Raw genomic sequence first — 22,172 nt, forward strand, 5'->3', positions numbered from 1 at the left:
TAGCTAACTGATCTCATGTTAATTTTGTCAGTGATGCATTTCTAAGGTAGCCAGAACTGCTTAACATGTAAAGCAAAATGAATGCATGAATCAGCTACTGTTTTGGAACCAGAAAGCAGTTGTATGCAGGTGATAAATATCATACACCAGTGAGATTAACCTAGTTGTGGGATGCATCCACAATAAACAGACTGTTGCTCTGATGTTATTTAAGCACCATTTCACAGCAAGTTATAATTTACCTGTCAGTTTACTAATCTTTATTATTTTTAATTTAAACATCTAATACTCCTGGGATTTAGTCCTACAACTGCACACGTTTGTAACCATCTAACCTAATATCAGTGAAACTAAATTTATGAACTGCAAGGATCTACATTGGTCAGAAGTGCCCCAAACAGCTTCAAGTGATCTCGTACACCTATGGTGTAAAGAGGCTGTTACAGGTACAACAAACAAAGTCCACTTGCTGTTATAATGCAGAAATTAAATCCAACTAAATTGAATATTTCACTGACACCAGTAATCAAGCCAAATGTTTAGGAGAACAAAAACTGGAGATGGAACAGTATTTGCACAAGTGTTTATTCATAGTGGCAGATTTTCCTTTCTGCAACAATGTTCATGCTGCATGCAGTTTTCCAAGGACAGCAATTTCTTCAGACATTCTAGTCAATCTCCACTAATCCCTACTTGCATGCAAGTCTGAAACATGGTGCTTTCACTATAGAAGTTCAACATGACAAAATGCTTTTCTATCTATTCTTTTAGGGATGTTTTAATGTATGGAGAGACTGGAATTGACAAGGGCACTTCCCTGCTGGCCAAAGACAGATAACAGGTTGAGGAGCAGTGCACACATGCGCTCAAGCACTTCACTGACACATGATGATGTGCTGCTGTCTAATGTCTCAGCTGAGGATTGAGAGAGATAATACAAAAAGTTGTTCCTAAGGCATTCAACCCATGATGGCATTTTATCACATGCTACTCGCTATTCAATGGGCATGATGAAGTGAAACATGTAAACAGGAACAAACCCACATACACCACTACTTTGTTTCTCTGCCCTACTATTCATGGGAAAAAGTGCTTGCATTTTTCTGAAACTAGTCTTCCTAAAGTGCTATGAGAATTACCTAAAATGTTACAATTCTTTTTATAAAGCACTTTAGAAAATGAATAAATTTAATCATGTAACTTTTACTAATATTACTAGCATGTATATGATACAGGAACTGGGAAGCAATCACACTTTTAGAATACATACTATGAAAATGGTCCCCAGGACCATGGTAGTATTTTTTTCGTAAGCTCCACTGAAACGAATAGGAAGTGTGCAATAGGAATAATAATATCTAGGGAACTAGGAAAACGTACTCTAAATATGAAAATGAACACGTGTTTTTTTGCCCCTAGTCAATAAAATGTGATTCCATGCTGGAAAAACCAGTGTTGATGGTTCAGGACCACCTTCATCTCCACATAAAGGAAAAGTACAGAAGGACAACCTACACATTCTGGTCTTACCCAATTTCAAACACCAGTTTATTTCCCTTTTTAATTAACTAGCAGTATCAATGATTTTCATAGTTCTGATACATACCCAGTTATAAGTAGTCCGTCTAAATATAACTTGTTGAAGGAAACAAACCAATAAATATACTGAGGCTTAAGCCAATTCTTCAAAAACTCTAGTCCGTTTTAAGAGACTGAAGAAGCTAAAGAATTATGAAGCTTAAAATGACATTTAAAAAAATTCCTCAGAGGACGCTGTAGCCATCCTTTCATTTTTTTCCCGAAACTAAAAAGAAGAAAGTTTAGGGTTTTGTTGTTGGGTTTTCGTTTTGAGACAGAAAGCTGAAAGCAGTGTCTCTTGACTTTTGGCAATCAAATGCTCTCCCAAAGTGATTGCACATTCCAAAATCCAGCAAATTGGCAGCCAAACATACCAACATCACTAGGTTGGCTTAGCGATGCCTGACAAAAATAAAATTCAAATTTTTACTCACTGACCACAATGGTAAATAATTGCACCCAGAACTGCCTCTAGTAAGGTCCAGCCGCTTACACACACACACTCATTACATACACACTAAATATTTTTCCAACATATGTTCACTGTAAGTATTTGATGTCATCAAAAACGCAAGATTATGTTACTGCTGGATGGATCGCTTATGGAAGACGGGGTCAATTGCAACCAGTTTTTCTGCAGATGACATGAAGGAGGTATCTCCTTTGGCTATGCTGGAGAATCACATGACCTGCATGGATATAAGCAATGTGTGAGGAACATTGCAGCTTATCAGGAAAATGATTGGGTGAGGCTGAGTGAAAGAGCTGACTGGATCCCATCCCAAGTATTTCCCAGTAACAGTTACCAATGAATTAGGATTCAATAATTACTGGCAAAAGTAAAACAAAACCTTTAGGCACTTTAAGGACTTTTAAAATATGTGCCATGAATATTGAGGTATAATATCATATAGCTGGATAAGTGACTACTGAAGTTCTGACAGAAGCATGCCTTAATTACAGTTGAGAACATTTTTACTTAAATGAATAAACAGAAACACTGCCCATAGGTTAAGGGGGTATTCTAAGATTCCTGACACACATTAAATTTAGTCTTCCAAGGTTCTCTTCCAGAAAAAAAGATTAACCATAATACTCCCCAACTGATCATCTTAGTAATTCTCTATGACAAGAAAAGTTACAGCCTTGTGAAAGTAACAACCTTAGTCTTCTTAAAACACATCTTTTCACAATCATTTCATGTGTAATCACTCCCTACCAGGCTGAATTTAAAAGTTCCATGTTTCTGTATGCAAGATAGTCTTTGTAACACATTTAACAGTAATTACTGGTCCAAGTGAATATAAATTATGTTGCAGCTCTAATACAAAAGCCAGCTAATATTTTGAGTTAAACTAAACATAGCCAATAGATGGGGAATGTTTCACTCAAACTCTGTCAATCAATCCAATTAAATGCTATTATAAACATAACAAATTGCTAGAGAAAAACTGGAAGGGTAAAATAATTGCTACACAGAATATTTAAAAATGGTTTAAGACTATCTCTTTACACTAAATGCAAAAGAACGCATTTGTGATTCTCTCACTTGTTCAATTTAACTATAAATCATCAGTTTGATAAGCAGTGTTTTTGTATCATCTCAGTTGTAAAAAATACCACCAAGCTTGTGCTCATTAAATATATATGTATATATAAAACATACAAAAGTACAAGATAGTCACATTAAGAAACTATTACAGTTTTCCTTTTTTATTCTTGTCAACGATCAAATTTCTGTCCACCAAATCTCAATGCGACTGTAGCTCCAGAATTCGGTATAGTGCACAGAATTCAAATACCTGTGCAGTCTGTTTTTTAAAAAAAGCACACACACACCACAGGACAAAAATGGTCTTCTTAAATCAAATTCTATTTGTGAATTCAGCAAAATAATTTCTATAAAATAAAACAGCAAATATTTAAATAGTATAGGGTGGGCTGTATCTGTTTTGCAGGGGTATTTGGTTTTGACAGGTTCCAAAATAATTACACACATTCAAGTTACCAATTTTAATTTAAATACAGTATTTACTGATGCGTTCCTTGAAGTCTTTAAACAAATGTTTACTCTGGAATAGAGAGATACCTCAGATTTGTATTCGACTAACCAGTAGTTTTTCTTTTAATAATCAAACCCTGCATCTAAGGTTATTTTATACTGGATAAAGAGCTAAGACAATTCTTGCTTTCAAGTAGAATTGTGAACGAGCAGAAAACCAGCAAGTTAACTTGGTGCAGTGGCACTCACAAGTATTGTGTGATTTTGTTGACTTCCGCTTCACTGCAATGCAGTAGAAAGGAAAGTGTTAGAAGTTTATCAAATAAGCTCTACCAAAGAAACAAAACAAGCACACCAAATACAGTCTATTATGCTCCAGGCATCCTGGCATAGCAAAAATTTGCATATTTGTTTTAAATCTTTTAATTTCCTATTACTGAAAACTAAGTGTTCTTTTATCCCACCCAGAGACAGAATTGTCGAAAACATTAGATGTGAGGAACATATGTGCAACTGAAAACCACCTGTTTGTCACATTGCCCAACCCCCCTCCCGTTTAATAATCCAGATGTCAGAAGAAAAGGCTCTGAAGAATAGTTGTCACCTTTAGACAACTGTAATTTTTCTTCCCTCATTGGCTACACTAACTTGGTGTGAAGCCATGCTAAATGTTACAGCTTAACTATAGCTTCAAAGTGATTAACCTAATACCAGAATGAAAAAGGCAATGAAAAAAGACCTAGAAACAATGTTACATCACCAATTTTCCACATCAACCAAATAATTAAAAGGTTACCATTCATTACGTTGCTCATAGTAAAATTGACTCCAGTGGCAAAGAATTACATGAAACTATTTTTGTGGTTGACATGGAGAGGCTTGCTATTTTTTTCTCTTTTTTTGGAAAGGAGTTGATCCATCTGCCCTAAGGCAGGCAACACTGGTTGTAGAGCGTAGCGGATATATCAAGAAATTAATTGTTGTAGATCTGTGAGTCTCATCAAGACAAAAAATGTTTCTTGCTTAAGAATTAACAGTCAAACATTAATATACTATATACACCTTTGCCATTTACACATTAGCATCAGGCCATTTATTACAAAACACTATACACTTTCCACTGCAGGCAGGTTATATATTGACAGCAATTTTCTGCAGATAAGACAGTGAATAGACTCTTCACTCCATATTGATTAGGAATAGTTTTTTTTCTTCTAAATATTAGCCAGAAACAGAGAAAAGTTGGACTGTAAGGCCTGGGTGCACAGTCTTGATGGAACAAGTTAATATATGTGCATTTCCATTATTCTTTTGTCTGAGGCGGTGAAACCTCTTCACTGCCTTCAAAATTTTCTTGTGCTCGTTGGCCAGTTCGCTGAGGGTTGTTCATATGATGTGCTGCTGGCCCTGTATATGGTTGTCCATGCACATGGTTATTCTGGGGGAAAAGAAGAAAAAATAGTAACTGCTTTTGTCTTTATAAATAGCAACTTAACAGGTTAGCAACAATCTGTACTTTAAAGTGGCTTCTTCTGAACACACGTACCCTTATCTTTTACACATTTAGAATAAATCTGCACTGAAAGTGAGAGCTAAAGTTATTGCACACAAACTGAATTCAAACTTCATGCAAAAGTTGAACCAAGGAGGCGTGGAAAATGCTGCCCAACTCACATGAATGACTTTCATTAAAGTCAGCCTTTGAAAAGGAGAGTGAGGAGAAAGTATTTTTAATTGGCACAAGAAAGCAGAAACAGAGAATTACCTTTCTTCCAAGGGGACATACAGTACACTTAAGATGAACTGACCCAAAAGACTTTAGGTACTTTGCATTCAACACACACTATTTTTAAATACATCTACTAAGCTGATCAGTGTGAAATATTTATGAATCTTGGTGTAATATGAAATTAGATCAATTACAAAACTCTACCTGTAATTAAAAGATAGCTACTGTGCCTGTTCTAGGTGAAAAAGCCAGCTCGTGAGAAAGTGAAGACACCACAGGCTAACAGATAAGGGAGCTGGTGGATACAATGTGGTTTAACTTGTGGGTGATCTATATCACTTACCAACTGATCTGTTGAGAACATCAGTAAAGAAAGCAAGATGAAGGAAAATGAGCATGAGAGGAAATTAACAGACCCGGGGTATATACAATGATTTCGGGAAGATAAGGGAACAAACAGTGCAGTTGTCTACAACTCACAAATGTGAGCAATGTCAGGGGTTATTTCAATGTTCGGAACTAGCATTACATTTTTCAGGACATTTGGCTTTTAAAAGAAGTTTAATCTTCTGTATGCACACTTGAATTTGGCACACAGTGTTCATGGAGAACATATTTCATACTTCATTTCTGCTTTGAGAAAGTGTTAAAAGTGAGCATCCAACATATCTTTGATTCCAATTATGTTGCCATGGAACTTCTTACTCAAATACTACTATATACTAACTATACAACAGAGCAAAGATCAAACTTTCAATTATTTCTTGCAAACTTGTGAGATTCTGGGCATTTTGTAATCATTGGTTTTCTGTATAGAGTGATTTCCAGAGAAGTAAGAGACAGAAGCATCATATGTAAGATATACATTTGTTCTGCATGTGTGTATAAGCAGACTGATATTTTTGAGCTGACCCTGTTTATAATGGTAGAAAAGTTGTGTAGATAGCCAATTTCCACAAAATGATTTTATATGTGGACACACCAGATGTTTTAAAAAACGGAACAGGCACTCTGCAAGACATCCTGTTTCCCTGATCCCAGCCTGACAAACCTTCCTTTTAATGGATAGGACAGCGTAGATTGGCCTCCAGAGGCATCCTCATAGCCCCATAGGAAAATTGTACTAATGTTGAAATTAAAATATATATATTACAATACTATTTTTGCGTTCTATGAAATTATTTTTGTGTTCTATGAAACATTCCATGAAACTTTGTTACTCCATATAGACCAAATTTTAATCAAGAACCCCCCCAGTCAATGGTGTCCCGCTTTACCAATGTCAAAATTTGGTCACCTTACCCTATGCACTTGTGAAGCTTTTACATTTATACCTAAGGAAGTAACATCATCAACATATCTCTGCTTAAGCTGAAGCTAATATAGACACCTAAATGAGAAGTGGTGTTCTCTAAAGTAAATCACTGCTCACCTGTTGATACTGGGAGCCAGGTGAATGAGGATACAGTGGGGCATCTTCTGGTGGGGACGACTCATGCTCATCAGGGGCATCTGGATCATCTGGTTCCTATAAATGAATACCACTTTGATTAAAATTACTGTCATTTCCCAGGCTAGATCCTTTCTTATTCCTATGTGACACAAGTTTCTGAATATTCCAGACTTAGTTTATGAAGGCAAAATACTTGTTCACATCATATTAAGAATTACAAGCTGGGGATCTGCAAGTACTCACAGGGGACCTCTGCCTCCTGTATTTACCACAAGTGACTGTTAGAGGGAGCAAAGGAAGTGGTAAGGAGAATAGTGAAGGCAGCTCCAACCTCAGCAGTACAGGGTGTATAAATATTCCCCATGATGCATGATCTGTGCATGCATCAAAGTGCATGCATCTCCCAAATCTGCTTTTAACTACTACCACCACTTCCCCTCCCCATAAATCCAGGATACTATAAAACTTCCAGGGCTCTTTCCCCTTCACACTTAAGAGTATGAAAGATGGAGGGATACCGTTAATTTTAATCAGAGGTCATATCACCCAATAAATGTTTACCACATTAAAAAATATATAAAAAGTAATTAACCCCCACTCAATTAGGAACCCCTTCAAGGGCCATCAAGGTTTTCATGAAACCCTGTTTGAGAAAGCCTGCTCCAGGACACTAAAGATTAATAATAAAAATAGTGATAATAATTCATTTCTAACCCACCCTTCCCCAACAACTCAGAGTGGGTAACAACAATGCCGCATACAATTTGCTAACATAATTTAAAATCTTAAAATGAATTAATACATATTTTTATAACAGTACAAAAGTAATAAAAAGCACTGCTGTTTGCCTGGTGCCTTATATTTGTTGAGAGGAAGAGGGCGATACTTATCAGATGACAATTTATTTGATGGGTTCAGATAGGGAGGTCAGCATGCATTTATCAAAGTGAATTCTCCTTTTTTTGTTTTGATACCCAGCTACGCCCAGAATTCCAAGGTTCATGGAGATACCACATTGTGTGTGCGTGTGTGTGTGTGTACTTTAATTTACAAATGATGAACATTACTATTAGAAAGAAAGGTATGGGCCTACAAGGAACTACAGGGAGGAGCAAAAGTGATTTAGATATTCTTCCCCAAGCCAGATCTTTTCTCCCTTTTATTTGGGTATTTTTTTTGATCCACTCAATTTTGATCAACATTCTAAAGAATGTCATGGTTGATATTTTTTCTTTCACTGCAAATACATATTGATTAAGTAAAACGTGCCCTGATGGTCTCCAGAGTGAATTTCACACGGCAGCCACTTTGGTCTGCAGTAAAACAGATTTGGAGTCCAGCAGCACCTTATTGTTGTTACTATTAATTATATTTTATCCCGCTACTCCCGCGAAGGCTTGTGGCAGCTAACAATCAGTATAAAAACCACAATAAAACCCCATAAAACAATTTAAAACGGTCCGAACCCAACCAGTCAATCTTAAAAACCTTCCAAAACTAGCGGCAAGCAACCCAGTTCTAAGCACTAATAAACCTCGGGGTGTACAAAGGGGCCAATATTAGAGACCAACAAGAGTCTCAAGGGCTAAGTGAGAATCTCAAGGGGGGAGTAAATGGAATAATGGAGGAACGGATAGTCAGAGGCTGGAATGACACTTCCATATGCAAAGACTGAGTATGTCGGAATGCCACTTGCTTGCCGTTCATAGTGGGGGCAGCTGCAATATTTGTAGGTTTCTCAAAACAGTTACGGCAGAAAACGGAATGCTGACTAGATGGGTGCCACAGTCATAGTTTTCCAGGGTTACCCAAAAACATTGGGGCAGCCCTGGATGGGTCTCCATAACAAGTAGATTTGGACTTGTTTTATTTATTATATATTTATACTTGTAGGTCACCAAGTATAGCCAGAAACCGCTGCTTCAGAGCACATTCAATAACTCCAAGGAGTGTACGGAAGGATCCTAAACCAATCACACGTCCCACTCACCCTCTGTTGCTCCTGCACCCCCTATGCACTCAGGAGAAGTGCAGCTGTCATATATTGTTAAGTTCAAACATCCTTGTCTAACTACACTCCCAGTGCAGCAGGAAACAAAAAGCCCTTTGTACCCACAATGGACATTCCAAATCCCTGGTCCACAGCATATGCAGTAATGTATAAGGAGGTAAGTATCCTAAAGTACTCCAGCTGAGAAAAGGATGAATCCATACTCTTCAGAAAAGAAACTAGGTTTGCCAATTAACAGTACGGTTTGGAACCCATTGAAAAAATAAAATAATGCAATACCAACAGTGCAATCCCAAGCAGAAACAACTCCTCTGAATCCACTAAAGCTAATAGATTTAAATGCACGTAACTCCACCTAGAAATGAACTGCAATTTCCCCCTTTTTAATTCATTTAAAACTCCACACCTTAGTTATAATAAAATAAAGAAATCAGAGAGCTTGCAAATTAAAAAGCAACATGAAATGTGAATTAGCTCTTACCTCTTCTGGACACAGTTCACAAGCCTTTGCAAGGGTCATTCTTGCACTGTGTGATCTTTCCAGAAAATAACCATTTGATGTTTCATTACTCTGGACTGGTGGGGACCAGTTATTATATGTATACTGTGGATTACCAGTGTATGGCCTACGCTCAAGCTCATCCCCAAGCCATTCTACTGCCCAGGTCCATTTCCTCTTCAGATCTCCATTGCTCTACAGAGAAAAAATCAATTATTCACTATTGATACTTTGTCAAATAACTTAATTAAGCAGCTTTTTATAAGAATGTTTGGTTTGTTATTGGGAGCACGCCCTTCTATTCAATTAAAAAATGACTTCTTGCAATCAAAATGGGTGGAAAAAGATTTGACCTTTTGCTATCTACCAGGTGGGGGAGTGAAATATTTGATCTTTTATTTGGTGTAAAACACAGGAAACAGTGGGTTTAGGTAAAAGTGATTTTGCAGGTCTGCTGTAACTAAGTTTCAAATAAACCCTTTCTTCTTTTCATAGCAGGATACGTTGTGCTTTTTTAAAGTTTGAGAAACAATTCTCAGTTAAATCAGAAGAGAACACAAAATACTGAAATGAATTACCTGTAAAATCTGGTATGCTACAGGACAGTTGCTGAAGAGTGCTACCATACACTTTATACACTGGTAAGCCCTTTTTTGATAATGGTTCTTAGAGCGTTGAATGGTATCAAAAAGTCCATCCCGGTCATCTGGAATTCCTTTAAGTGCATTGTGAATCCTGGGGGGTGGTGGTGCACAAAATCACAACATACGAACAATCAGAATATTACATACAAAGGTGACAAATATGTACATCAGTATGATCATACTTTCACGTTCAGTTATACTTCAACAAAGATTCTTTATCTGCAATGTAACCTTTAATATCAATAGAATTTAGAAGCACAGTGCTTCTAAACCTGTCTAAGTGGCTTGGATGAACATTTACTATCTCTTCCTTATTTACTCTATAGCAGTGGTCCCCAACCTTTTTATCACCAGGGACCACTCAATGCTTGACAATTTTACTGAGGCCCACTGCCCTAACGCTCTCTGACTCTGGTCACTATGGTAATGTTTAAACATCAAACCCTTCAAAATAAGATACAGACACGCCACAACAATGAACATAAGGAACATTTTATTTTCATGGAAATTTTAACTCATGACAATGACAAATCAATGGGAACCCTGAGCTTATTTCTCTGCAACAAAATAGTCCCATGTGCGCCTGCCGGAACGTGGATGAAGTAAAGGGCCGGGGGGGGGGGAGGAAGGCGTCCTTCGCGGCCCACCTCCAATTAGTCGACGGACCACATGTGGTCCGCAGCCCACAGGTTGGGGATCGCTACTCTATAGGACAAAGTTTTGATTCTAGTGGTTTGTGTGCATGCACACTTTATCAGATACTTTTGATATCAAGTGTGCATGCACACAACAGATTACACCCAGAAATAAACTATGTTGGTCTTAAAAACATCACTGGAATCAAATTTTGTTCTGTTGCTTGGAACCAACACAGTTACCCACCTGAATTTATCTACTATGTTATATAAGGTGTTAAAGTGGCACAAAGTCAAAGTGGTAAAAGGTTGATTTCCTAAAAAACACCAGATTGGATACCACAATAATTCTCCACCAATAGGAGGTGTTTCCACCAAGCAAAATTTCTTCTCCTTCTCCTCCTCCTCCTCCTCCTCCTCCTCCTCCTCCTCATCTCTCTCCAGTTCTGCTACAGCTCAAAATGCTACTCTGGGTGGAGAGAGGATGTCCCAGAATAGTATGAGGCGAGAACTCGTAAGAGTTGCCCACCTTCATTAGCTGAACATTTTCACAGGATCCATCCCACTATGTTAAACATGAGTAGGCATTACTGATTATTAATTGAGGCAGCTCCTGATAAATACTTCCTAGAACAGCACAAATACACATAAAAGTTTCTTTCAGATGTGAATCTGAAATGGACAGGTGAGCCAGTGTGGTATAGTGATTTGATGACAATCTAGGAGATCCATGTTCGAACCCCCACTTTGCAATGCAATTTCTGACTAGTCACTCACTCTTGGCCTAACCTACCTCACAGGTGTTTTGTGAGGATAAAGTAAGGGAGAATTAGGTAAGCCACTATGGATCCCTATTAGGGAAAAAATGAAGTATAAATGAAGCAAAACAAGACTATTTGCTCCAGCTCCAAGTCTGGACTCACTGAAACAAGTTTAAGTGTTCAATTACAGAGACGGAATAGACATTCATTGTGTTATGAAAACTTAGAGAACATATACAAGACAATTATAATTTAGGTTAAGGGTCAGTTCAGACTGAGTTGTTCACCTAGGAACAGTTCAAATAATCTAGAATCAGTTCAGGCTTATTTTTCTGCAGCATTTTTTTATTTCACCCCAAACCCAGTAATTTGTCCACAGAAGTTTTAATAGTCAATGTGCTGAAGTCAAAATAAAGTGAAAATATTAAAAGCCTACATACATAAAGCAATGAAGTTTAGTTTTTCATATTACATATGCCCAAATCTTTTACTACCTTTTTCCTGATAAACATTTTTGTATCTGCTTCATCCAGTATATTTAACCATTCAGTAAACTCCTCCTAAGAGTGTTTAGGTTTGTATACTTCCCATACTATCACTATAGCAAAACTGATAGAAGCATGAGTGCATTACAGATTTAACCCCCCCCCCCCCAATCTAAGAAGGCTCAAAGAAAATCTAGGAATCATCTTCCACTTCAAAAAGGAGTACGAAAACATCTGCCTTGTCACTATTATTGCAGAACAGCTTTACAGCATAATTCAGCTGCTTGACTGAGAAAGTTCTTGGTTGCTATCATAAACAAAAAAGAATATTGAGATTCATCTCTTAAATTATGTTACAACTAGAACTAAAGCCCATTTTTTTTGGTAAATAAAATGGGCGCAAGCGACCACTGGCCGGGGAAGACTCGGCGCATGTGTGGTCCACAGTGTTGGAGTCGCGGCAGCCGGGCCGGTCGCGCGGTCTGGCGGCGGCATCGCGAGGCGGGGGAAAACGGTCTGATTCTCGAGGGGGCGAGTGCGGTGTTGTGTGAGTATGTGTGGATGGGTGGCGGGGCAAAGGGTGGTGTGGGGGGTAGGGTTTTGTGGGGAAGCACGGCGGAGTGGGGGGTGGTTGTGTTGTGGTGTGTTGGGGTGGGTCGTGACGGAGGAGGGCTGGATGTTGGGGAGTGTTGGACATGGCGCAGGGTTGGTGGGTGCGGGGGAGGAGGGGTGAAGGGGGAGATGTTGGGTGGGTAGTTAGGGAAGGGGGGGTTGAACCGGCAGGCGGCGGTTGGTGGCGGGCGGTGGCTGACCTGATTCTGGCGGGGGCGGCAGGTTCCTGAAGGTCGGCGGGAGGTAGGTGGCAGGCAGAAGGCGTCGTAGGAGCCGTGTGGTTTGTTGCCGGCTCCTCGTCGAAGTGTGTTGGGTGTGCGGCTAGAAAGGAGCAGGGCCGCCACGTCTTTGACGCGGCATCCCTGCTCCTTTCCCAGCAAGTTGGGAGGGTGCACGGCTGAAAAGTAGCAGGGCCGCTGCGTCGAAGATGCGGCGTCCCTGCTCCTTTCCCCGCATCGACGTGCAGTCTATGGTGGCCAAGGAGGCAATGGGGAGGCGCCCAGGATTGACACTCAGAGGGCCGAATCAGGAGCTGCTTTGCGGCTCCTGATTCACCCCTCTGAGTTTTTATCCCAGACAGAGCCCGCCCTAACTCCTCCCAACTTGCCCTTACTCCTTTATTTAATCCGCTCCGCAGGAGTGGATCCTATATATACATTTCACTGGAAACAAGTCCTGAAGGCATTTACTCTTGACTAGACAAACACAAGACTGGGCTGTCAATCTTTTAAAGTTCTGTTTATAACATCCTGATTCTGCCATGCTACATATGCTTGTGTGAAGCCTCGTGTTCAAGCAGGGCTTGCTTCCAATTGCCTAGGATTATGGCCTAGTTCTGTTAACAAGGCAGAATTTTTAAATACTGAAATATGATTTGGAATAATTATAAGATACTATCAAACTGCCATTATCTCAGTTATCTGTCCTATTTTAGTCCACACCCCTCAAGTTTCTTTTCACCGTCAGTTGTAAAGACTTCATCTCCTTTAATCGCTTTATTACTGAATTTCTTTCACTGATCATTATTGTTCTAATCAGTTATTTAAAAGCTGCAGCAAATTAACTGGAATAGGATAAGAGGGCATGGCAATTTTTACCACCTTTCCCCAGCAAACTCCTCAACTGCTGCTGCTGAGGGATGAAGGATTTCCCAGAGCAACATGTCGTGTGGCACAAGTGCTTTCAGCTCTTGCACAAGTCAAACAAGTTATGTGAATGATCAAATGTTCATACTAAGGTGTGCGTAGAGATTACAGAATGAGTATGATTACTCTTTGTCTATGTTTCCATAGCTATTTTTTGATGTGGAACATCTTCTGGTGCGCCATCTCAAATGGATATGATTATGGATGTGACGTCCGTAGTCTCACCCAAGGGAGCACACCAGAAGAAGCCAAGGCAGCTGAGAAGGCTGAGGCAGCAACCCACTGTGCCACTGTTGGAGGACAAGTTAACAGCCTTGCTGCTTCCCGGGAACCAGCCAGTAGCCACAACACAACCCCAGGCCAAGGCAGTAGTCAACCTGCCCCTGGGGGCCCCGCCAGCACCTGCACCACCTCCGAGGCCAAGGCAGTACCGCCACTGAGGGACCAGCCAGTGCCTGCACTGCCAGTAGGGGCTGAGGCAGTAGCGGAGGCAGCCTGAGGGTAAGAAGGTAAATGGGAGGGAGGAGGGGAGAAGAGAAGGGAGTCTGTGTGTGTATGTTTGCTTGGGAGGGAGGGAGGTTTGGAAATCAACAGGTATGATGGGAAATGGGAGGGGGGAAGGGAGTCTCTGTGTTTGTGATTGAGGAAGGGGGGAGGAACCAAGGAGGAGGTTGGGAAACCAACAGGTAAGGGGGAGGAGGGAAGGGAGTCTTTGTATGTTTGTTTGCGAGGGAGGGGGCCCTGACCAAGTAGCCCCAGAGCAGGTATGTGTTCCACATTCCCTCTGGGAGCCAGAACTATCAGTAGAATTTTTTATGAGTTTCTTTGGCCTATTCCATAAAACTAATAAAATCTGTTAGTCACGCTTAAAGTAAAACACTAGGGTTCCTTCACACATCTCACATTCCAAAAGGTGGGAAAGTGTTGAACACAAAATTTTAAAGTGCTAACCTGTGTGTTTGCCAGGAGTCCTCAATTAGCAAGATTTGCAGAAGCAGATCTAAATAAGGCCGAAGTTCATATGTGTAGGAATATGCAACCTGAAAAAAGGAATGAAGTGTGAGGAAGACATAAAAGCTGTGATAACATGTAATACAGAATATTTAAAGAGCTGGGTCTAGTTTCCCCACAGCCAACTAGGTTCCTCATAGTTACAAAACAGCTGCAGAGAATGGCTTTAAAAATGAATGTGTGCTCAAATGGGCTCTGAACAGCATTTCTGGAGGCAGGAGAGTCCATGCCTTCCCCTCAACCCATTTTCCTACACCCAAGCAATGATGAGGGGAGGAGTTATTTTCCACTCCTTGTGAAATATTCTGTCCAGAGAACAGAGGCCCAACTCTTTAAAAAAATCAAACATCTAGTTTGAACCACAGAAGGGTTAAAGCTAAGACTTTTAAGAAGTAAATGAGGTAAAGAGGATGTCACAAACCACAGAAATTACTCTGAGTTTGTTAAATGATGCTTTATAACTGCACAAGAACATACTTGTGTTTACACTAACTCTGAACGTGTTATTTTTGTTCCTTAAGTCACGTTTACAATCAACAGGATACTGTACAAAACAGTAATTATTAATCATTAATTGGAAATCATTTTAAAAATAATCCTCGCATTATGCTAGTTTTAATATTGTTTGTTCAGGCATTATTTACTTTTTTGACAATCTAGTATGCTCATTTACCTTGAAGTTGTTTGTCTTAAAAAACAGTCAAGTACTAATTCTAAAACTCCATATGCTGCAGCTGTCAGACCTGAGAACAGACTGTGCGGCAGCCACCCTCTTCCTCAGCACAGGGCAAGAGAAGAGGAAAATAAAGCCAGTTCTACAAGCTTCTACAGCCACTGTTAATTGTACTAGAAGTTGCTAGAATTAATCTGTGTTCAGTGGATTTATTTTATTTGTAATTGCACTCTTGAAACATTAATGCCAGAAATCAAATACTAAAATATGTCCAGTTCTTTCTGTCATATGGAAGAATGCAGGGGACAGTCATGAAAACCCTTTGGAGTATAATTTGGTGGATTGGGATGAACAGCTGTTTTACAAGCCCTGCTGAAGGTCCTGTAGGGCTCTGATCTCATTTGGCAGAATGTACCACTGGGATCTTCTGGCCCTGGCTGAGACCAGTATAAATACCTCGGGGATCTAGAACAGGTTTTGGTCACCAGATCTTAAAGCTCTTCAGAGAACATATGGGGAGAGGATGTCCCACAGGTATGACGATCCCAGACCATTTAAGGCTTTGAAGGTAATAAACAAAACCTTGATTCTGATCCAGTATTCAATCTGGAGTCAGTGCAGCTGAGAGAGCGCAGGTCAAATATGGGCCCTCCATTAGGTCCCAGTGAGGACCTGTGCAGCTGCATTCTGGACTAGTTGAAGTTTCTGGAGCAGTTTCAAGGATAGCTCTGCGAAAGTTAGGGGTGCGGACTTCTAATCTGGTGAGCCAGGTTTGACTCCACGCTCCCCGATATGCAGCCAGCTGGGTTACCTTGGGCTCGCCACAGCACTGATAAAGTTGTTAAAAAGCTTGGTACGCTACATTTGTGTCTTGGCCTCCTTATATAGGGAGGCATCCAGAATCACACCCAGACTCTTGACGATCGCTGAAGTTGTTAATCGGATTCTGTCAAGAGTTGTAGCAACCCATCTAGGGTATGCTAGCCCAGCCAGATGACCTCTGTTTTAGTTGGATTTAACTTCAGCTGACTCTGTTGGAGCCAGTCTGCCACAGCCTCCAAACATCTGGACAATGAATAAACACTTAAATTGGCATGCAAGGATACTAGATGGAAACTTAAGTGGTTTCACATTCTTGAATAGGACATAAGTAACATCTCTGTATACAAGCCACTTTAACAAATACACACATTTTCTTTCAAATTTTTGTGTTTTTATTTACCTGCCAAAGTAATTCACTGAGGACTGTAGATGAAAACTGAGGATTCTCCCAGCAGCAGAAGCGAAGTAGTTTGATGGTCTCTTCTGAGTTACTGCAATCTTCAATTATTTTTTTCACATAGCTAGTTCGCACAAACAAAATGTCTGCCACATTCTGCTGCAGTGCCATTATTGGTTGTGATAAATTAGGATCACCATAGGGGTTGCTAAGTGGAGGATTACCTAAGAAGAAACATTTATTTATTGTTACTTTTGGACTCAAAATGTCTATAGAATATGATAAATCCATCAATAATATCTTCTGGGTTGCAGATCTTATTGTTCTTGTAGCCATACGGTCATAACAACCCAGAATAACCACCAACATATAACAGAACAGTTAAAGCATTCTTACATAGCAGAATAAAACTTTAAAAACTTTAAACTACGATAAGAAATAAATGCAACAACAATAAAAATCCGTAAAATAACATTATAATTTAGCTAGAGTTCTTGCAGAATTAGCAGGTGCCAATATCTTCCTTATATTTATTGATAAAAAGATAAAAGTAGCCACTCTGAGGGTAACAAAAATGATAGCATCAGCTAATTAAAAATTAATACATTCCACATCTGAGCTGGAAAAGTTTACAAGAAGCTGATTCAGCAGCTTGTTTCAAATGGACCTATAGAAGGAGCCATGTAGATTTTTAAGTCCCCAGCAATGTGCTGGGCTTGACTGGATGGCTCTTTGTGGCTTTTCCCAGCTCTGTGTGATTCTGATCATTCACCTGATTAAGATCACAAGAGCATTGTTCCACAACTTTTTTTTGAAATCTGCCCTATAAATACACTCCGATAGCATAGTTTGAAAATGTGCACTAGTAAATGCTTTTTCTGGTGTAACATTAGAAACGTCAGCTAAATAGTAAGATAAGAATTTGTTTCTCTTAATCCGAGGATACCACAGAGAAAATTTAGACTGTCGGACCATACTGATATCGTGAAGGGCATCTTTTTCAAAAAGCCAATAACAAAGTTTGCTTGAGTACCAAAGCTTTACAGCTTCTAAAACAGGCTAGGATTAAAACTGCAGAATAGGGACAGCAAACTGGACCACTGATTCCTTTCCTTGTAGTTCTAAAACCAATATTTTGCTGAATGGTCTTTGAATACTAACAAGTTTATTATACTATTTTAATAGCTTCACGTGGACTTTTTTGTAATAGTCTAACTTCTAACCTTAAGTGTGTAGCAGGAGTTCCCTGGGGAAAACCCAAGATTTCCCCTCTAGCCCCATATTTCAGCCTCATACGAAAATTATGTGATGTCTTTGCTCTGGGATACTTAAAGGCTGGGCAGACAAAACTCAAACAAACTTCTATAGAAAGAAAGCTTTAATTGGAAATAGATCTGAACAACCTTGCTTTACAGCCTTCATTAAAGGGATAGGGCCCACAAGAGACCTGCTGTTATGGAATTGTGGCCAAGCAAAGCCTACTGGCAGTCAAAGCAGTAATTGGCATATATGAACAACTTGCCTCTGTGTCTAGCAAAGCTGAACATCTGTGAGCTTCTTTTGACTCTTCTGGATTGTTACATGGAAGATTCTTATGGTACATTAAATATATAAAGAAGCTTGAAAGCTGCTTTGCTACCAGCATTACCAAAATGCAGAGTAACTGTGTTTATTATATAGCACTTAAGAAAATGATGCTTCAAAGTAAAGACCAAGTTACCAGCTCCAATAACTGACATGCATTTGCTGAAGCACCAGTATTCAGACCAGATTAAGTATTTCTAATATCCAAATTTGTCTGCATGGAGTAAGTCTGTATTCCTTAACCCAAAATCTACCTGGAAAGTTCAAGGGGCATTTTAGAACAGCCTCTGGTGAACCACCTACCAGGTCCTTCTGAGGTAGGTTAGAATGAGATTATGTGACTAGCACAAGGTCTCCCAACAAGCTTTCATGGGAGAGTGGGGATTGAACCTGGGCCTCCCATATCCTAGTCCTACACTTTAGCCATTATACCATGTTGATCTGGTCGCCTAGATTCATGCAACAGTAACATCAAGACTAGATGTCTTGATGTTCACTCTGGATTGGTCTCTGTTCAAAATTAACTCAAAAACTCAAGCTGTCCCAGAATGCTACAGGTCATCCATTAATGGGAGCTAGATGAAGTATGCATATTACTCTTGTTTTGCAGACACTCCACTGGCTGCCCAGATTCTGTTCAATGTACCAGATTCTGTTCAATGTACTAGCTATCACACACAAAGCCCTTCATGACCTTGGTCCGTTTTATTTATGGGACTGACTGTTTCCCTGTGCTTTGTCACAACAAGTTTGCACATGTCAACAGGTCCTTCTGCAGGTGCCAACTTACACATGGGCAAAATCAACAACTGCATTTACATGTGCTTTTTCCATTGTGGCACCCATCTTGTGGAATGTCCTGCCTGAGGATGTCAGGAAAGCTCTCACTCTCTTGGCTTTCTGCATACTATGTAAAACTGAACTAATATTGACTACTTATAAACTTTAAAATTAACAGTACCATTTATAGAAGACTGCATCCGTGATGACACATTGCAACAGCGGATGAGCTGGGACACAACAGTATACAATTTGCCCAGTTCAGCATATTGGTATTTGATTGGAGGACCAGGACCTTCATCCAGAGCCACAAGCATAAATGTTGCAGGTACATTTAGTTTTAAAAGCTGTGTTTTTTCTGCTACACCTACAAGGAAACATGGAAAGTAATTAAGCAGATAAACTTGTTAGACTCACTTTTTAAACTTTCACCGAATACCTAATTTCTGAAGCATTTGCCTTGTTTGCAGAAGTATTGGAAGTATATTTTATGAAACATATATCAGTGTCTAGGACCCTCACTTTTTACTTCTCCAACCATATTCCAAACTTCCTTTTCATTTGGGAAATCCACTAATGAGCATTCCATGTGAAAGCCAACATATATTTCAAACTACTCTCAAAAATTCAGCTGGACTCAGCAAAAACCACTTAATAGATTTTTGATTTGACAAATTTTAGAATATGTTCACAAAATTCGTTGTCAAAGCCAACTTTAACACAACTAAATCTGAGTCACATTTCCATTAGTTTCATTTTTTGTGTCAAAATCTGCATGGTTGAAAAAACTTTTTGTTGAACAATTAAGCTAATCTAATGAAAATGAGAAGTTGTTCTCCACTTTTAAAGTCCTAATTGTAACTCAGGTCAACCCAGATTCCTAAAGTTCTATGGGACTGCAGTATGTAAAGTGAGCTTTGGGAGTACAGGATCCATACAACCCTTGAGCTTGTTTGACCCAACAGGGAAGACAGCCAACCAGCTGTGCTAATTTTCAGGGCCTCGTATTCCCTCTGTAAAGACTTCTCTAGCCTATGTGACTACATACCAGCCTTTCTCACCTTTTTTATCATTTACCATAGTTCAGGCTTCAAGAAACCCAAGAAGTGGTGCAATCATGCAGAATATGGTTGGGAAGTATAGCTGTGTAGATGCCCACCTGGGGACGCTCCCCTTCCTACCCCTTCCTGGCCCATCATTGGCCATTTTGGGAGGGGTGGGTTGACATGACCATGTATAGTCATGTTTACCAAATTTAAAAAAATATAAGAAAATTAACTAACTCCCATCCATTTAGGAAACCCTTTCAGGGCTGCCAAGAAATCCCAGGGGTTCACGAAACCCAGGTTGAGAAAGCCTACCTTAGGTGAACCAGGAGTGGCTCAGTTAACATCACAAGGATGGGAGCTTACATCAGGTATGTGACAAGAGCTTGAAGTACTGGGTCTAACAGCTTCCTCAAGATTGGCCATACAACCATGGTTATGAACAGCTCCTTGCACTCAAGGCGCTTCTCTTACCAGTGCCTCCAGGCTTGCAACTGGGAAGCGTCCTTGAAATTGCCCTTTGGAGTTTTCCCATTATTCCTTCATGTACTTTAGTTTACGCCACTACCTTATATACCTGATTCATATTAACAGCTAAATGATTGGTTTGAAGGGATTTCATACACACAGAGAATCCTTTCTAATCAAACTGCTTTCCATGGTATTCCTGAGTGTTGTTACTGTTTCTGAGGAGGAAGGATACACTTTTAGAATTTATCATTGCCTTCTAAATGCTGAATGTGTACCCTAAGACTAGTAAAAAAACCCAGTATATGCATGCATATTTGACAGAGGCTGGCAAGCTGTCTTTCAAGGAAGCTTTTGGTGCTCTCACTGTCCCAGCAATTTGTACAGCATCATTAAATTTAGGATACTATACAGAAGATTTGCCACAAATATTTAGATAATATGAACAAAGGCAAGGCAAATAGGTACAGCTTAAACAAGACTAGGAATAGTTATATGAATATTAAGACTATGTTGACAACTTTAAGATGAAAAATGGCACATTACCTAAATTGGCATACATCACAAACAGATTGAAATATTGTTGCAAATGGCGCCCGTGCTCAGACACTTCCCTTCTAAGAAGATTCAGTACTGCTCTCAGCAAGTGATCACTCAAACTTAAGTTGTCATAGGCCTACAAATCAAAAAAGGCATGATAATTATAAGTGATTCCAATATATTGGAAGGCAAGTTAACAATGCTCTTTTAGATTAGTGATCCCCAACCTGTGGGCTGCGGACCACATGTGGTCCGTCGACTAATTGGAGGTGGGCCACAAAGGACGCCTTCTCCCCCCCCCCCCCCCCGGCCCTTTACAACACACTTCTGGTCTCATTGTCTCCCATCACTCCCAGATGGGACTATCTCGTTGCAGAGAAACAAGCTCAGGGTTCCCATTGATTTATCATTGTCATGAGTTAAAATTTCAATGAAAATAAAATGTTCCTTATGTTCATTGTTGTGGCATGTCTGTATCTTATTTTGAAGCGATGTTTAAATATTACCATAGCAATCAGAGAGCGTTAGGGCAGTGGTTGAGAGTAGAGGAGTAAACTATCCCCCCCCCCCCACCGGGCTTCAGTAAAATTGTCAAGCATTGAGTGGTCCCCGGTGATAAAAAGGTTGGGGACCATTGTTTTAGATGACAAATTACATTAAAGACACACATGTTTTAAAGTAGAATGTGATGAAACCTGCTTAGTGGTTAATTACATCCAAGTCCGTTTCCTTCTGTGGTTGAACTATTCCATGTTTACAGCATGTGGTACAATGGAGTGATATGTTAAGCTTTACTTATTGCCTTTGACTTCCCTGACCTAAATATTTGATATGAGACGTAGAGAAGTCAAGTAATAATTATCTTCAAGAAATGTAACCAAGACCATACCACATACAATCACTAAATTCCTTAAAGTGACATTTTTTTGTTTAAGGTCATAAAGGGATCATAGTGGTTCTAAAATATACTGACAATTTCCAAGAACACTTTCATGTTTTATTCTGGTTGTAGAACTAATCGTACCTGACTAGAAGGTCCAGGTGAAGCAAAAGGTGAAGGACATGGCCCATCTTGTAATGAAAAATGCGCAATAAATACTATAAGCTTTGCAAAAGCCCCTCTCACTTCTGCACTAGGGCATTCCAAAAGGTATTCAGAGAAGCGATTTGAAACATTGAAAAGGACATTGTGAGCAAACCAAAAACGTACATTCTTGCTGTGACGAAGGAGTATGCACAAAGCATCATACCTGAAACAGAAATATTAAATGGACAGCATCACTACATTTTCAAGACA

At 39.6% G+C, this 22,172-nt stretch overlaps 1 protein-coding gene across 3 annotated transcripts in view; it reads right to left on the minus strand.

The window, feature by feature from the left end:
• Positions 1-568: 568 nt before the first annotated feature.
• The window catches only part of USP9X (ubiquitin specific peptidase 9 X-linked), a 111,479-nt gene continuing 89,875 nt past the window's right edge, over positions 569-22,172 (minus strand). For all 3 annotated transcript variants that reach the window (XM_077342901.1, XM_077342900.1, XM_077342902.1), the window contains exons 37-45: positions 21,900-22,125; positions 20,882-21,011; positions 19,003-19,188; positions 16,461-16,681; positions 14,506-14,594; positions 9,851-10,007; positions 9,255-9,467; positions 6,742-6,837; positions 569-5,018 (exon numbers count right to left, since the gene is read on the minus strand). In XM_077342901.1, coding sequence (XP_077199016.1) covers positions 4,884-5,018; positions 6,742-6,837; positions 9,255-9,467; positions 9,851-10,007; positions 14,506-14,594; positions 16,461-16,681; positions 19,003-19,188; positions 20,882-21,011; positions 21,900-22,125 — 1,453 coding nt within the window. In that variant the 3' untranslated portion in view covers positions 569-4,883. The remainder of the gene's footprint in view (positions 5,019-6,741; positions 6,838-9,254; positions 9,468-9,850; positions 10,008-14,505; positions 14,595-16,460; positions 16,682-19,002; positions 19,189-20,881; positions 21,012-21,899; positions 22,126-22,172) is intronic.

Source organism: Paroedura picta, chromosome 6, assembly GCF_049243985.1.
Source record: "Paroedura picta isolate Pp20150507F chromosome 6, Ppicta_v3.0, whole genome shotgun sequence".
Taxonomy (NCBI): domain Eukaryota; kingdom Metazoa; phylum Chordata; class Lepidosauria; order Squamata; family Gekkonidae; genus Paroedura; species Paroedura picta.